Source organism: Paroedura picta, chromosome 5, assembly GCF_049243985.1.
Source record: "Paroedura picta isolate Pp20150507F chromosome 5, Ppicta_v3.0, whole genome shotgun sequence".
In the NCBI taxonomy this organism is placed as follows: Eukaryota; Metazoa; Chordata; class Lepidosauria; order Squamata; family Gekkonidae; genus Paroedura; species Paroedura picta.
Window position 1 is genome coordinate 112,389,397 of NC_135373.1, and position 17,160 is coordinate 112,406,556.

At 46.4% G+C, this 17,160-nt stretch overlaps 1 protein-coding gene across 1 annotated transcript in view; it reads left to right on the forward strand.

The window, feature by feature from the left end:
- OVCH1 (ovochymase 1) overlaps positions 1–17,160 on the forward strand; it is a 37,425-nt gene that overhangs the window by 9,448 nt on the left and 10,817 nt on the right. The window contains exons 7-21 of the mRNA XM_077340961.1: positions 708–859; positions 2,145–2,340; positions 3,925–4,051; positions 4,314–4,447; positions 4,763–4,903; positions 6,776–6,906; positions 7,242–7,335; positions 9,027–9,155; positions 9,479–9,547; positions 10,552–10,732; positions 11,711–11,783; positions 12,818–13,013; positions 13,816–13,970; positions 14,095–14,251; positions 15,735–15,836. Coding sequence (XP_077197076.1) covers positions 708–859; positions 2,145–2,340; positions 3,925–4,051; positions 4,314–4,447; positions 4,763–4,903; positions 6,776–6,906; positions 7,242–7,335; positions 9,027–9,155; positions 9,479–9,547; positions 10,552–10,732; positions 11,711–11,783; positions 12,818–13,013; positions 13,816–13,970; positions 14,095–14,251; positions 15,735–15,836 — 2,037 coding nt within the window. The remainder of the gene's footprint in view (positions 1–707; positions 860–2,144; positions 2,341–3,924; positions 4,052–4,313; positions 4,448–4,762; positions 4,904–6,775; positions 6,907–7,241; positions 7,336–9,026; positions 9,156–9,478; positions 9,548–10,551; positions 10,733–11,710; positions 11,784–12,817; positions 13,014–13,815; positions 13,971–14,094; positions 14,252–15,734; positions 15,837–17,160) is intronic.

A 17,160-nucleotide genomic window follows, 5' to 3' on the forward strand; every position in this document is an offset into this window, starting at 1 on the left:
TTGCATATAACCACTGTTAAGGAAAAATATGCACAAGCCTGGTTTTTGCTGGCTTTAGATGCATGCTTTGGTCTACCTCTCCCTTATGTTCTTGCACTGCAAGTCATGGTTAAAAAGCTGGTTTTGTATGATGTACAAATGCATGGGTTAACCCGACTTAGTTCTGTGTTCACCCCAATAGGCAGGATTCTTAATCAGCATTTAATCAGACGGTGTCTCAGTTTGTGGAAGGAGAGCTAATCATGGAAGGGTATAAACCAGCTCACGAACTGAAATTGATGACAAATTTTAGCCAGTTCATGGTTTGCAAACTTAAGTCCATGGCTGGTCTACCAGCATCAAGTTTCCTTGAATTTTCAAGCAGGTTGTGGTGGTTTCGTGAATGGATACATTTCTAGATAGACTGTCTCTGCTCAATCTAAATGTTTACCAAACTTCAAAGCAATAGGTGGGCAGACCTTTGAGGACATGTAGAGGAGCATCCAGGGGAAGTCCCCTGTGACTTTGATGTCACTGGATCTGTTCTTATACACTCCTGAACCTGTGCCTTCCTTACAGGAAGCACTTCCTTACAAATCATGCCCCTATCACTATGAGGCTAGGTGGAGGGTATAATGCCTATACCTTTTAATGGTGCCATAATCCAGTTCTGCTAGCTCAGAAATGTCCCCTTTCAGATGTTGCTTTGGTGTTTGTTCCCCCTGCAGATGGTGCTCTGTCCAATATACTACAGGAAGTGGCTCTGCCCATCCTTGGCAGCAGATTCTGCAGTGAGCTATTGGAAGCTTTGGATTTGCCTCCGATGGGGAGCTCCCTGCTATGTGCTGGCTTTCCTGACGGCAGAAAGGATGCATGCCAGGTATGGAATGGGTCTGTGTAAAACCAGAACAGAAAATTGTCAAGTGTCTAGCTGAAAAGTGGCTTCCTGTGACCCCACGCTGGTTGCTATCCTGGGGGGAAAACAGGAATCTTTCCCACCAGAGGGAACTCTGTGAACTGCAGAGTCTTGCTCATTGGTCCTGTGGCAGTCCCTGATGGTGGTGTGAACCAGATGGAGATCGGTGTGGACCGAAGTGCTCTGCAGACCTGGACAGCAGGGTTAAGAGGATTAAATATTTCTCACCTGTCAATTCAAGAGTAGCATCTCAAGATCTGCTATGCCTCAGCTCTGCATTCCTTCCCCCAACTAAACTAATCCATGGTCTTCTCATCTATATGTGGAGGACGATTCTGGTGCTACATAAATGCTGTGAAAGCCAGTAAGGGTGGAAACAGCATTTATCCGTTTACTTCTCCCTATGGGGAACCCAAAGTGGCCCATGATGTTTTCCTCTTTCTCCATTTGATCAGGCATACTTCAGCCCAGGGGTGGCCAAACTGTGGCTCTCCAGATGTCTGTGGACTACAATTCCCATGAGCCCCTGCCCAAGCAGGGTAATTGCAGTCCATGGACATCTGGAGAGTAAGAGTTTGGCCACTCTTGCCCTAGAAAATGATCTGCAAGGTGTGTGTGTGTGTGGGGGGGGGGGTCTCACAGTAGCCATGCCAGGGTTTGTCAGCAGATGACTCCATGTGGCTGGTGCTCTGAAAAAGTGCCATGTACAGTTTCCAAATAAATAAATTCCTAGATTGTCAAGCTCTCCTTTATATATAACTAGGGACCAAGCCCATTGCATTCAGGAATACAATAGCGTTAGTGGGGGGGGGATGGAAGATGTCTGCAGATGGACTCTCCCTCCCCCCAGGACCTGGAAAGGCTGCAGGCTGGAGGCCCCGGGCAGGGAACTCACTGGCAGGGGCAGCTCTCACGTGGCAGGAATCTGCAGCCTCCAAGCCTCGGAGGGAAGTGGAAGGAGGAGGGGGTAGTTAGGGGTGAGGGATGGAAGGCAATTGGCTGGCCGCTGGGCAGACAGGCAAGCTGATTGGAGGAGGAGGCACTCAGGGGCAGGACAGGAGTCCTGAGTAGGTGTTAAGCGCTAAGTGGTGCTTAAACCATGAGACATGCTCCTCCTCCAAGCCCTTACCAGAAATATATTATGTGAAACAGATTTCCCCTTAATAAGTACTAAAGTTCTGCCTCCACATTCCCAGGCAGTTTTGACTGTGACCAACTGCTTGTCCTTTCCCGTCCTCTCTGGCATCAGGGGGATTCTGGAGGCCCGTTAGCGTGCAGACGATCCAGCGGCCTGTGGACTCTGGCTGGGATCACATCTTGGGGGGTTGGGTGTGGCAGAGGCTGGCTGGCGGACGAGAGAAGCCCTGCTGGAGGCAGAGGATCCCCAGGCATCTTTGCCAACGTGGCTGAGCTATGGGACTTTGTGGCTCAGAATATGGTCACCGGTGAGTGTCTTCTTCTTTTTTTAGTAATCATCCAAAAGTGAGGTGCGGGCCCTCCCGTCTGTGGCCTGGGGCCTCACAGATGCTGTCTTACCATCTTGGAGGGTCCCTCCCCTAGGCTTTGCAGGAAAATCTGAAATTGAAAATAAAACACGGAGGGGGATTTAAATTGCTCCGCACACAAAACACCATTGTCTGTGCTCGCTCAGTAGAACGGGTGGTGGACGGGGGGCCCTTGAGGCCGGCTTGCAGTGGTGTCAGATGCTGGGAGCTGCTCCGAGCCTGTCCGTGGCAGCAGTGGGTGGAGCCAAGCTGCTCTCAAGCATCATCAGTGGCTCAGATTCAGTGAGTCTCATGAGCTCTCGTCTCCTGTATATACAGGTCCTCTTTTTTTGTGTGGCTTTTCTAACGTTTTTGAGTATTGTACCCTTACTGAGAATCCCTTCTCCAAAAGCAAGTTACAGCTCTCTTGTTTTTTCCCTTGCCCATTGCCTTCTGGATAAGGAGCAATTCCTCAGCTGGCTGCATGTGGAGGAAGAGCAGGGAATCAAACCCAGCTTGCCAGATTAGAAGTCCGCGCTCCTAACCACTACACCAAGCTGGAATATTCAACCTCGGAGGGTGGTGGAGTCTCTTTTGTTGGAAGTTTCCTGGAGGAGATTGGTTGAGCACTTGTCAAGAGTGTGTGATTTTTAAGTCCCCAAGAAGGTTGAGGGGGGGGGGGCTGGACTGGTGTTCTCCAGCTCTTGTGTGATTCTGATTCTGACATCGCAGCTGGTGCAGGATTTACTGCAGCTGGATTCGTCCTTTAGAGGAGAGGGTTTCACCTTTGTCAGTGGGTCAGTGTGGGAGGAGGGAATATGTCACAGAGGCAGCTCCTCTTCTTGTGGCTTTTCTAACTGCAGAGGAGAAGCCATGGTCTGACTACTTCCTTCCTGCAACATACCACTGGCCAAAGTAGCAAACCACCACACTGGCCCTCAGGCTACACCCCGGCAGGCAGCTCAGAAGATCACCAGTCTGTCTAGAGTGGCCAGCCCTGTTGAATATTGAGATGCATTTCTTAGCTCTACGCTGACGCCACACTCCTAAGTGGAGTTGTACTATTCTAGGTCCATTGAAATCAATGTGCTGAGCCAGTTTGGTGTAGTGGTTAGGAGTGTGAACTTCTAATCTGGCATGCCGGGTTCGATTCTGCGCTCCCCCACATGCAGCCAGCTGGGTGACTTTGGGCTCGCCACAGCACTGATAAAACTGTTCTGACCCAGCAGTGATATCAGGGCTCTCTCAGCCTCACCCACCCCTCAGGGGGTCTGTTGTGGGGAGAGGAATGGGAAGGTGACTGTAAGCCGCTTTGAGCCTCCTTCGGGTAGGGAAAAGTGGCATATAAGAACCAACTCTTCTTCTTCTCCTTCTCCTCCTTCTCCTCCTTCTCCTCCTTCTTCCTTCTTCCTTCTTCCTTCTTCCTTCTTCCTTCTTCCTTCTTCCTTCTTCCTTCCTTCTTTCTTCTTCTTCTTCCTTCTTCCTTCTTCAGGGTGTTCTTCTGCTTAAGATATTAAAATAATGCTCCTTTTTGTTCTTGTTTAGTACCTGAGCCAAGCTACCTGCTGCACCCCAGCCCAGAAGACTGCAGCTCCCAGGGAACGCTGATATCTGGAGAAAATGGCCGCGTTCGGCACCCTCGCCTGATGGAGGATCATTACCTCGATAACAGGTATCTCTTGAGCTCCAGGCCATCCTTCTTGTATAGCTGACATTTGTAAAACAGGCTGCCTAGAGTGCTGACTGCCTTTTTGTCCTCGGCACCTCCTGAAATGAAAAGAAGGCATGTAAAGAAATAGGTTGTTTTGCATGATCTCTCGCCCTGCTCTTCTTTCGGTGTTATGTCATTCCTTGTTTTAGGCTAAGAAAGGGTTGGTGCTGTGCTCATGGAGTAGGGGCTTGGTGCTGATGCCTCTTGGCTTGTCTGGTTGCAGCCTGTGCATCTGGAATATAACCGTTCTGGAAGATAAATTCATACTCATACGGTTTACCAAAATAGACATAGAAGATCAGGTTGAATGTGACCACGACTACGTGACTCTTCATTCAAGCGAGGAGAAATTAATAGGTAAGTAAAATGTTTGGGGTAGTAATTAAGAGTGGTGGCTTCTAATCTGGTGAGTCGGGTTTGATTCCTCGCCCCTGAATGGTCTTAGGTGTGATCTAACCAGGGCCTGCATATAGCGGACAATGCACTTTCAGTGCACTTCAGAAGTAGATTATCCTGTTCCGCACAGGAAAATCTTGCTGCAAAAGCACACTGTAAGTGCATTATCCAACATGTGCGGAATGGACCTAGGTGTTCATAGACATTGCTGATGGCCTGAACTGAGTCCTCTGTGTGTAAATCTGCAGCTTTTGGAATCCCTTTCTTTTTATTTAGGTAAAGTCTGCGGTGACGTGTTGCCCTCCCCTCTGCTGATAGACTCTAATCGAGCGATGGTCACTTTTGTGGCAGACGGTAGCCAAACTGGGGGAGGCTTTGAATTCCTCTACACCGCTGTTCATAAGGCCTCCGAAGCAGGTAACTGCGCTCAGCCATGGATGCTTCTCTCCGCCTTTCTTTCCAGGAGAAAATTGCACACACACACACACACACACACAAATCTCCTTTCCTGGTTGTGCATCTGTATCTCTGTGGTTTTTTTATTGTATTGTTAAATATTTATATATCAGTTTTTATGTTTTTAAATTTTTATTGCTCCGATGTTACTACCTTGAGATCCATTTGGGTGGGAAAGTGGCATATAAATAAACACCTAATGTCTAATTCATAAGACATGAAGGGGAATCTAGGGAGGAAGCAGCAGCTGTCTGGTGGCTCTGCTGTTCCTGGAAGTATCCTGCCTCTCTGCCCATCGACTTCCCAGCCTTTCAATATCCCAGAATAGCAGTGGCTAGAAAAACAAATGGCCCCTGGAAGTAGGAAAGGCCACTGCCTACGTATGAATATATGAATATCCAGCCATGGGGGTTGCAGGACTGGATGCTAAGCAAGTTGGCTGCAGAGGAGAGGACACACAGTAATGGGTTTAAACTTCAAGTACAACGATATAGGCTAGATATCAGGGGAAAAAAATTCACAGTCAGAGTAGTTCAGCAGTGGAATAGGCTGCCTAAGGAGGTGGTGAGCTCCCCCTCACTGGCAGTCTTCAAGCACAGGTTGGATACACACTTTTCTTGGATGCTTTAGGATGCTTAGGGCTGATCCTGCGTTGAGCAGGGGGTTGGACTAGGTGGCCTGTATGGCCCCTTCCAACTCTATGATTCTATGATTCAAGGTTTTTTAAAAACCTGTTATTATGCTTGTGAACATCTACAAGTAACAACATCACCACTGAACAAAAAAAAAACCCAACATAAAACATGCACAAAAATAACACAAACATCACAATCACAACTTAAAATTTGACTTCCCACCCAGCTCACCTTCCTGGACAAATAAGCCCTCCTCCTGTGCTAAGAAAAAATAATCAGAGTTATCTGCTGCTTCACTTTCTTTATGTTTTGTAAAATTTTGCAGAGTCCGGAAAGATTTTCTTCCTGTAGTTCCAGAAAGGTGTCCACTGTTCATAGTATTTCTCCAGGTTATTGTCCTTTAGTAGTGCTGTTAATCTAGCTGACTCCACAAGGCTCAACATCTTTAGCCAGTCTTCTATGGTAGCGGTTTCTGAACTTCTCCATTGAGCTGCATACACCAGTCTTGCTCTGATACTGCATAGCGAGGATTCAAGGTATTTTAAGTGTTCTGTAGGACTCTGGTATTGTAGTATAGGGTTGCCAGGTCTGCTTTGGGAAATCCCTGGAGGCTTTGGGGATGGAGATGGAACAGAGTGGGATCTGGGGCAGAGACAGATCTCAGTGAAGAATCAAGCTATAGAGTCCACCCTCCAAAGAAGCCATTGTGTCAAGGGGAATTGTTTCCAGGGGATCCCCAGGTCCCACCTGGACGTAGGCATCTCTATTGGAGTATCCTGAGCATTCTGTTTCTAGCTGTGTCTCAGATACTGGAGGTGCTGAAGCTTGGAACTTCCTAGAAATAATACTCCCCAGTAAATCTCTCTTTAGCTAGGCATGTTGTTTCTACTGCATGTGTTCCAGGAATAACTTCTGCTGAGAGTCCTGTCTGATTTTTACACCTCTGTCTTAAGAAATGCAAGCCAAGCAGGACCAACAAAGGGCCATCTGACACCCCTAATCTGAATTTGGTGCCTCTTAAGGGAATGCTGAGTACGAGGCCATTGGTCATCTTCTAATGAAGCTGCAAGTGATTTGGTCCCAGGCTGCTCTGCCTCGGTGGTGAGGCCGACCCTGACTGGATAACTTTAGACCAGCCTCTATCAAAGGGAGATCTGTCTGAAGCGAATGCTTCTAATTCACTTCCCCTGGCTGATAGGTTCTGGCTGCGGCAGTGTTGCGGTGCTGGTGGAAGAAGGGAAGTTTGACACGGCAAATTACCCTGGCTTGTATCCCAGCCAAACCAAATGCCATTGGCTCCTCGAAGCCCCCATGGATCATGTCATCAAGGTAGGGCTGGTCCATTTGGAGGAATAAAACAAGCTGCCTTGTGGTGCCTTAATTCATCAAAGCATTCATACTTTTGTGGGCTGGAGTATCCGTTGGATATGTCAATGAATCTGTTCAAGGCGGCACAAGTCTCCTTTTGGGCCTGTTGTGGAGGTACCTAATCAGGGACGGGTAGGCCATAATGTGTCCAGAAACTTCACTGTGATTCAGCCACCAAATGGCACAAAAAATGATGAGCTCCGGTGGCCAATTCTCCCGTTAACATCGCTGCACCAATGATGCTATATAAACAGAGAATGGCCTTTGGTGGTAGAAACTGCGCTCTTCCCTTACAGCTGGAATTTGAGGACTTTGCTGTGGAAGTCAGCAAGGACTGTATTTATGATGCCGTCGTTGTGTTTGACGACACGGAAGAGGAACACCAGCTAGGTATTTACTTGATGGAATATAGTGGTTATGGGCAACCTTTCCAACCTCTTTCATTATAGATTGTGCTAATCACTGCCCCTGGCATTCTCAAACACTGGTGCGAGAATTATTTATTTATTCTATTTCTTTGTAGCAGAGGATAGGACCTGTAGTCATGGGTTTAAACCAGGGGTAGTCAAACTGCGGCCCTCCAGATGTCCATGGACTACAATTCCCAGGAGCCCCCTGCCAGCATTCGCTGGCAGGGGGCTCCTGGGAATTGTAGTCCATGGACATCTGGAGGGCCGCAGTTTGACTACCCCTATGTGCAGATTGGTGCCAGCTATCTATCAGGAAATACATGATCACAGTCAGAGTAGTCCAGCAGTGGAATTGACTGCCTAAGGAGGTGGTGCATTCCTCCCTCACTGGCAATCTTCAACCAGCGGCTGGACAGATACTTATCCTGGATGCTTCTGATCCTGCATTGAGCAGGGGGTTGGACTAGATGGCCTGGATGTCCCCTTCCAACTCTAGAATTTTATGAATTCCCTTACAGGGTTAAAACACACAAGATACATTATCATTACATTATTAAATGTATTAATGCACCTGGTGCAGTTCCAAAAAGTCAACTATTAAGGAGGAAGGGGAGTTGATCAAATTAAATCAGATTTTGTTACTGTAATACAGAATATTTTAGCATACCTTATAGACTGCCTTTCTGTTGTTGCATTCATGGCAATTTGCAGTTCACATTACTTACAATATAATGCAATACCAAAAGAAAAGGTGACTGAAAGAGGCAAACAAACAAACAACACTTTACCTAACATTTAAGGACTAAAGTGATTAATCCACCTGAAAACCACCATGGAAGAAATATCTAACCATTCAGAACCATTTAAAAGCTCCATTTAATCCTTAAAAAGTTGCCAATGCAATGTATAGATCCAACAACTGACAATTAAGTTGTGAAAGTCCTCTAGTACCACTAAGAAATGCCAAGGAGCTATTACAAATCAAAACTTGATGAGAATAATGTTTGCAGCCTGGAGTCTCCTAAAAGTCCTGCTGCATCTCAGCCTTGGATCATTGTCCTCATCTGGCTATAGGACCTCAGCAGCATTACGTGGTCAATTGGGGGATAGCCACTAAGCATTCATGTGCATAATATGATTTCTAAGAAAGCAAAATAGGTGGCCTCAACCACATGCAAAAGAAAGAATTGGGGTAGAGGGAAAGAACAATAATTAACAGAATGACTATTATGCAAGTAACCCACCATACCTTCTGTCCCAACCTCTGGAGATACTTGTCCATGATTGGACTGGCCCAAGGAGTCCTACTGATTTTGTAGCTAACTAGGCTTCACAATGTCTCCATTATGTTTTTGCAGAAGCCACTGGACTAGTGGTTCCTCTTAAGGTTCTGGATATGAATTAGTTTGAGAAGCTCTTGACCAAGGCTTCCTTTGTAAACTTGATAGCTGAGATGGGCTTTGAACCTGGTTCTCCAAAACTCCCACTTGCTTTCTGTGGTTGGTGGTAATGGTGGTCTGTGAGGTAGATCACGGAAGGACACGTTGCTCGGGGAAGGTATGATAAAGAGCAGGATAAAGATCTGAGTGGGGTCTTGAGGAAGGACCTCTTGGGAAAAATTAAAGGGAACATTTTTGGGTTTTAATGGTGGCAACTTCTGTCTCCCTGCAGCTCTTCTTTGTGGCTTCTCAATTCCTTCTCCAATCTGGAGCTCTGGGAATATCTTGCTGATACGCTTTTGGAGTGATGGAGAGAACAACTTTCGAGGATTCAAGGCCAGATTTACCTTTTCCCCCACAGGTTGGCAGTCCGCACACTGGGACATTTGGCACTTCAGAATTGAGTTCTTGCAGGAAAGACAGAATTGTGGTATGGCTGCAGGTCTCTGTGGACATCGGGTGCCAGGTGTCATTAGTAGTATGGACCTGAACTGAGAAGTTTGGTGGGGTTGTGATATACCCGTTCCCTCCACGCTTACTGCCATCGACAGAGAGTAAATCCAGAGAGCTGGAAGACAGTAATGGGGGGGAGGGAGGAGGAAAGGAAAGGAAAGGAAAGGAAAGGAAAGGAAAGAATTGTTTCTTGCTGAGAACTGAATTTAAACTCTCATTTATTTCCTACAGAAAACTCCAAAGCTGATTTTTCAGGGCCACTGTTCGTTCAAGCCTCCCTTCCAAAGCACGTACCTGTGGGTAAGCAAGTGTCTCAATTGTCAGTCATCTGCCAAATGTCCCCCCTCATGGATATCCTCAGATGAAAGGGATGTGGTGTCTACAGAGAGAAGGCTGCCTGTTTGATCTGCTGCTGAATGGCTGCAGTGACCTGCTCTTGGGTGCTCCTGCTTGTGCTTGAGGTTGACAAGGGTCTGGCTTCCATCTGTTTGTAACGTGAGCAGCCAAGACTGCCTTGGCTTTCATTCTAAGGCAGGGGTAGTCAACCTGTGGCCCTCCAGATGTCCATGGACTACAAGTCCCATGAGAATTATAGTCCATGAACATCTGGAGGACCACAGGTTGACTACCCTTCTAAGGTCTTCCTACTCCAGCTGCTTCTCTTCTGGGCTAGTGAATCACACCAGAAAATACTTTATTGATTTTTAAGTGCTGAAGTATGTGGTCAAAGAAAAGTAAAATTTGGGCAGGTTGATTTGCCCCTGATGATAGGCCTGGGGGTGGGGAGGGGAGGGGGTCCTGGCCTTTTAAACCTCTGCTGTCCGAGGCCCCTCTCACTTTCGGGAGGTGTGGCTGCTTGCATCACAGCCTGATACCTCAAAGCCTGAAAAATATTTCAGCTGTACCTCCATGGTCAATAAAAAGCTGGGAAAGTCAGCAATAACCTGACACACATCTTTTTAAATATTTGTACATTAGAAGTTATGGATACAACATCATTAACATGGCAACCAACACAAGTCATATATTGGAAAAATACTGTCTATACTTAAAACTATATAATTATCTAGTGCATGTGTATGGACTTAGATGTTCCGATGACTTTTGAAAGATTTCTGAGACCTTTCTTCCTTCTCTCAGTTGAGCATATCCAGTTAATTAGACCCCGCTGTGATTCTCCAAGTTTCAACAAGCTGTTCTCTGGTCGCTGGTAGCTTTCAGTCTTACTATTGAGTCCTTGGCTCTGTTCATTTGCTATTGTCTTATAAACATGTTGCTTGGAGCTTTGCTCTTTTTCCTTCCAGATGTTTGTGGCTCTCCCCCCTTTGGTCCTCAGTGGCTGTCCAGAGGTGTTGTTGGGGGAGTAGAGAGTTGTCCCCACTGCTGGCCGTGGCATGTAGGTTTGCGCTTTCTGGGAGACTACGTGTGTGGGGGTGTCATCATTGGTCCCGAGTGGGTGCTCACTGCAGCCCACTGTCTGCAGCTGTAAGTAGACCAATGCTGTCTTAAGTCCTCAGGGAGTAAGTGCAACTCTAAGAGCCTCTAGGCAATCTCAGCTGAGTGGTTCTCTTCAGCTCAGTTCATCTTGCAGAAACTATTCTGAGGACATCAGCTTGAGAACATAAACCAGGGATGGCCAAACTGTGACTCTCCAGATGTCCATAGACTACAATTACCATGAGCTCCTGCTAACTCCTGACATAGACCCCTGAGTCTGACCAAGGGTCCATCTAATCCAGCATGGCTAACCAGAGGCCTTTGAGAAGTCCCCTGGGAGAAGAGAAAAGCAAGACTTCTACCTCTGCTCCCCTCCCCCCCTAAGCATGGAAGACCATTTCCAAATTATGAAGTATGGTGATAATTTGGATCTTATGACACAGTTTACTTATTTGCCACTAATTTACTTTTGCCTTATATCTATACTCTTATGATCCTTGTTCCATTTTGTCTGAGGAAGAGTGCATGCGCTCAAAAGCTTATGCCTTTAATTAATCTTCATTGGTCTTAAAGGTGCTCTTGGACTCAATTTTTGTTGTGCTACTTTAGACTAACACGGCTACACATTTGAATCTGCTTTGGAGGGTGGATTCCATAGCATTATACTCCACTGAGGTCACCCCCCACACACACTCAAATCCTGACCACTCCTGGCTCCAACCCCAAAGGTATTTTCCAACCCAGAGCTGGCAACCCTATGCCAGAGAGGCTCAAAATATTGTCATGTATGAAGCTGCTTTATGAAGTTGCAGGAAATGTAGTTGACACCTCTCACAACTCCCTCACAAAAGGACAATTCCCATGTTTTCTTCAGGGAATCCATGATTGAAGTTAGCACTCTTTTAGCTCTTTTAAGTTAAGAAAACTCTTTTAAGTTAGCATGTTTTAAGTTAGCACTCTAAAAATAGACAAAGATGTAAGATCCACTGCAGATCTGTTTTTGTTGTTTGTTTCTTTGCCTTGCAGAACAAACAAATCAACATATTGGACAGTTGTTGCTGGAGACCATGACAGATTATTGAAGGAACCAGCTGAACAGGTTGGGGCCAAGAGGCTAAAAAACATAGATGCATTTCTTTCCCTTCTTCCTTTGTGATGGATTTCTGTAGCTGCTAGATCCTGGTATCATCTTCTAGAATCACTTTTTCAAAAATCCATGCAACAATTTGGAGTTAACTGCCCACAGCCTGGAGAAGTTTACGTATGACTCACTCCGGGGCGTTCTATTCATATTGTCAGTTTTGGCTCTGGTTGGACTCTACAAGATCTTGAGCCCATTTTGCATTTTATCCAACATGGGATGCAAATTATTATTATTTATTAGGCTTCTATTCTGCCTTGACTTGGCCAACTCAAGGTGGATTACAACATTCTTTAATTACATACAAACTTAAAATACAAGTTAAGATTCAGAATACTAGTCCGTACTATAGCCCATAAATCCTGTCCTATGATTGGGGAGGGCATGATGTCATTTCCCTGGGAGATCCAATTAATGAAGGCCAGTGTAGGTGGGGAGGTTTTGAAGATGGCAGTTTTTATTGGGTCTCAACCATAGGCCCGGCGGGACAGCTCTGCCTTGCAAGCCCTGGCTCCTCAGTCCTCAATTGCGATTTGCTAGAATGTTGCGAGCAGCCAATCAGCAGAGTGTGTTTAGTAGCCAATTGTAAGGGTGCATTAACAACCAATAATGTGTTGAGGAGGTGTGGCCTGAAGCCATTGGATCGGTATATAAAGCCTGTGTGTTTTCCTGTCACTGTACAGTTTTCTAGCTTGTTAATAAAAGTTATTTTCATGTTGGAGGTGAAGTGTCTGTGTCCTGACTGAACCCCAGATCTAATAGTCTTGGGGCCAGTTAAGCAATCAATCAGAAGGCTGTCCACTTTTGTACTGAGGAGTTGTATGGCCAGAACTCGTCCCCCTTCTCCTGCATTTCTTGATTCCTATGGCTTTGCTGCTTCAGTGGTCAGACAGAAAAAAACAACATTTAAAGTTAAGGGTTGGATATCAGTGGCATATTTCTAGTGTGTCAATTGTTAGTGACTTCTCTGGGGCTTCGTCCTCTTGCTGCAGATAAGGAGAGTAAAGACCATTTTAATCCATTGGGACTTTGATGTCACGAGTTACGATTCTGACATCGCCTTGGTCCAGCTGGGAGCCCCGCTCTCTTACAATGCTGCAGTGCGGCCGATATGCTTGCCCAACCACACGGAGCCATTATTTGACTCTCTGCTTTGTACGGTGACTGGCTGGGGAAGCATCCAGGAAGGTCAGTGCACTCTTCTTCTTTCAAGGGGTGGTGTCACTAATGAATGTTCTTTTTCTGCCTTCAAAAGATCTGCACAATTGTGCCCTTTCTGGTGTTTCTCAAAGCCAGAAGAATGTTTGGTGTAGTGGTTAGGAGTGCGGACTTCTAATCTGGCATGCTGGGTTCGATTCTGCGCTCCCCCACATGCAACCAGCTGGGTGACCTTGGGCTCGCCACGGCACTGATAAAGCTGTTCTGACCGAGCAGGAATATCAGGGCTCTCTCAGCCTCACCCACCTCTGTAAGCCGCTTTGAGCCTCCTTCGGGTAGGGAAAAGCGGCATAGAAGAACCAACTCTTCTTCTTCTTCTTCTTCTCCTTCTTCTCCTTCTCCTCCTTCTCCTCCTTCTCCTCCTTCTCCTCCTTCTCCTTCTCCTTCTCCTTCTCCTTCTCCTTCTCCTTCTCCTTCTCCTTCTCCTTCTCCTTCTCCTTCTTCTTCTTCTTCTTCTTCCAGGGGGTCCTCAGTGGTGAAAAAATTCAGAAAGGCTGCACTATCTCTATGGTATTATACCCCGCTGAGGTCTCTCCCCTTCTCAAACCCCACCTTCATTAAGATCTACTCCCAAAATCTCCAGAATTTGTCCAACCTCACTCAGACGGAAGTTCCCCTCTGCACAGACTAGACCAGCTGCTGTTCCTTGGGGCCCACAGTTTCATACGAAGTCCCTGGCGATACATTCTTATGGAGCTCACCCTCTCCTTTTCCGATCCTGGAAATAAATTGCACTTCTTTTGAATGTTCTGCTTCATTGCTTCTCTCCTAGCTGGGGGACTTGCCAGCCGCCTGCAGCAGAGCCAAGTGCCGATACTTAATAACGATGTCTGTGAGCGAAATTATTATTCCAACCACCCCGGAGGGATCTCCGTCAGGATGCTCTGTGCTGGCTTTGCATCCTCAAGAGGCCAAGACCCTTGCCAGGTGAGCTGGAGCAAACACAATGGTTGATTCAGGTATTTATACCCTGCTTCTCTTCCCAGTGGGGGACCAGAAGTGGCTTACAACACTGGGCTCCCTTCCTTCATTTCATGTGTTACCCTCTTAGGGGGATTCAGGCGGCCCGTTGGTTTGTCCAAATGAGGATGCGTCATTTACACTCTACGGTGTCGCCAGCTGGGGTGTAGGATGTGCCAGGCCCAGAAAACCTGGTGTTTATACAAGGGTGAGAGTCTTTCTGGACTGGATCCTCTCCAGAATGAATGGTAAGTATGGCGATATCTTTCGGCTGTTGCAGTGACTAGCATCTTTCACTGAAATGACTTGCTCTGTAAACGTCTTACCACAAAGACCACTAACATTGTCCTGGAACGTTGTTTTCATAGTACTTGGTGACAGCAATCAGGGGCTGTTGCCACAGATCCAATCCAGGGCACAGAAAGTTCTCTGGAAAAAGCCAGGTTAATTTCCCCCTTCCCATAGCTCAGGAGTCCAAATGTGTCCACTTTTGCAGCTTACAACATTATTCTCTCCTCTGTTTTATCTTCCCAGCTAAGTCCCCTTGAAGCAGGTTAGGCTAAGAGAGAGTAATTGGACCAAGGTCATGTAAGTGAACGTCCTTGGCTGGGTGAAGATTCAAGTCTGCATCCACCAGATCTGAGACTGACACTCTAACATCTTGTACACCGTGCTAGTTAGGTGGTGTATGCTTCCAAACTAGTCCACGTGAACATGTAGATTTTGAAATATTCAGATATGCAAGGAGGCATATGTGACACACCTGGTATTTAGTTTGTGCCCCTGTATGTTTCCACAGGGAGGTGACATCATATTGATGCGTTATCTAACGTGGTTTTTGGCTAAACATAAGGAAGGACTGCCGGATGGAGCAGTTCCTGAGTAGAACAGGCTTCCTCGGGAGGTGGTGGGCTCTCCTCCTTTGGACGTTTTTAAGCAGAGGCTAGATGACCATCCGACAGCAGTGCTGAATTTAGGCAGATCATGTCAAAACGAGCAGAAAGGCTTGGCTCTTGTGGCCTTCTCCTACATGCCCAGGGTAAAGCTGACTGCCACTCGGAGGGTCAGGAAGGAGTTTTCTTCCAGGCCAGATTGGCCGAGGGATCTGGGATGTTCTGTCCTTTCTCTGGGCATAGAGCTGGGGCACTGGGGGAGTGGGGAGAGACGTAGTTGTGAATTCTCTGTTCCTGCCCCACCTACCTCACAGGGTGTCTGATGTAGGGAAAGGTGTTTGCAAACCACTTTGGGACTCCTTCAGATAGCGGAAAGCAGGGTATACATATATAAAAAAACCCAGCTCTTCTCTCAGTCGGCCTTGATGCACCCAATAGAAATGGCCGATGCTAATCAAGAGTACCCGGTTTCTCCTTCCAGTGAGCACAGAGATATACAAGAGTATTTGGATACAAACAGCTTTTCATGCAAAAGTAGAGGGGACCACATGTCTATTCTACAGGAAGGGATTTAAACATTAGATGCTCTAGTTCAAGAAGGCCTAAACCTTTTAGTAAGGTTTAAATAGCCTGCTGGGGTGATGCACTTTGCACCAAATGTTCTGTTTGCGCAGGCTGGCAGAAATGATGTTATATTATCTGCAGAAGATCTCAGAAATGCATAGCTTTTTTCGAGGGGGGGGATCTACCTCATGTCAGCTGGAGGGGTATGTTACTTTTAATGAAATGCCATTATTTGTTCTGTTCCCCATATTTACACAAGTGTGTCTTGTAACAGAAAAGGGACCAGCGGCTGTGCCAGTAAATCATCCTGGACAGGAAACTGTAGAGGGACCACCGGTGTTATTTATGAATCTGTCGGGAGCTCCTTATGGACAAGGTAGCAGCCTCCTCTGCAAATCTCACAAATCCGTCTTTTTCTAGGATGAAGTCTGCACACATTGGATAATGCACTTTCAATGTGCTTTTACAGCTGGATTTTCCAGTGCAGAACAGGATAATCTACTTCTAAAGTGCATTCTAAAGTGCATCAGCCTCATCGATGCCTATTAGCCGGAATAGCTAAGTGGAACCTCCATGTCCAGAGACAGTATACCTCAGAATGACAGTTGTTGGGTGGCGATAACAAGGGATGCCTTTGCCTCTGTTTCCTGCTTACAGCCCATCTGAGGCATCTGGTTGGCCACTGTGGAAAGCAGGATACAGGGCTAGGTGGACCTAATCTTTTTATCCGAGGATACTATAGTTGCAGAGTTGGCAGGCTAGTCAAGCTCCCTCTGGGGATAGAGGCTCTCCTGCTATCAGCAAGCATTTCCTTGCTGCCAATCAGCTGGCTGGCTGGGGGGAAATGATGGGAAATTGTGGGCGAGTACGTCCTGTGACATTGACAATCACTCCCTGTGCACCCAGAAGGGATGTCAGCGCATTGGTGGGTACGCTTTGGCAATTGGTAGAAGGTTTGTGGCAAAAAAACACTCCCCCCCCCATCCCAGAAGGTGAAACTCCTGCTGGTTACTGGGGAGGAGGGATGTTCACTCATTGCAGTACATGCACTAATAAGAGAACACACCATTGAAAATTTGGGGCAGCCTTTGGAAGAGAACTAATGGCTGAAAACTAGACATCTCCTTTCATTAAGTGACTCTGATACTTTACAGCTCTTACTTGGGAGCTTTTATTGGCTGCTGTACATATTCTGTATGTGTTAAGAACTGGTGTGTGTTCAAACCAGACCTTTGAACAAGGCCCTATAAGGCTGAAATGCGTCCATCTATTGGTTCACATAGTGCATAGCATACTGGATTGCAATAGCATATGGGCTGGATATATGTTTTTTCTTTATTGTGCACAATAAAAGTAATATAATTTTAACATTTATACAGACATTCAACCCCTGAAGGTCCTAACTGTCACTAGTTGGGTTCTTGTTCCAGTTCCAGGTGTTTTTGGGGGAGGATGATCTTACCAAGAATTCTCAGCACTAAATGCAGTTCTTGGGTTTCTACAGAAGTCACCATGGCAGTTAAAACATACAAAATCAATAAAAGCTTGGGGTGCCTTTATGCCTTCTGTGAAGATTATGAGCTGGTTCTTCATTGATGGACATGTGTACTTGGTTTCGATATGGTCTATTCATTCTTTATTTGCCAAAAAGCAGGACCAACCAAAATGTGAATTTATCTCCCCAAAAAGGGTGTTTTATG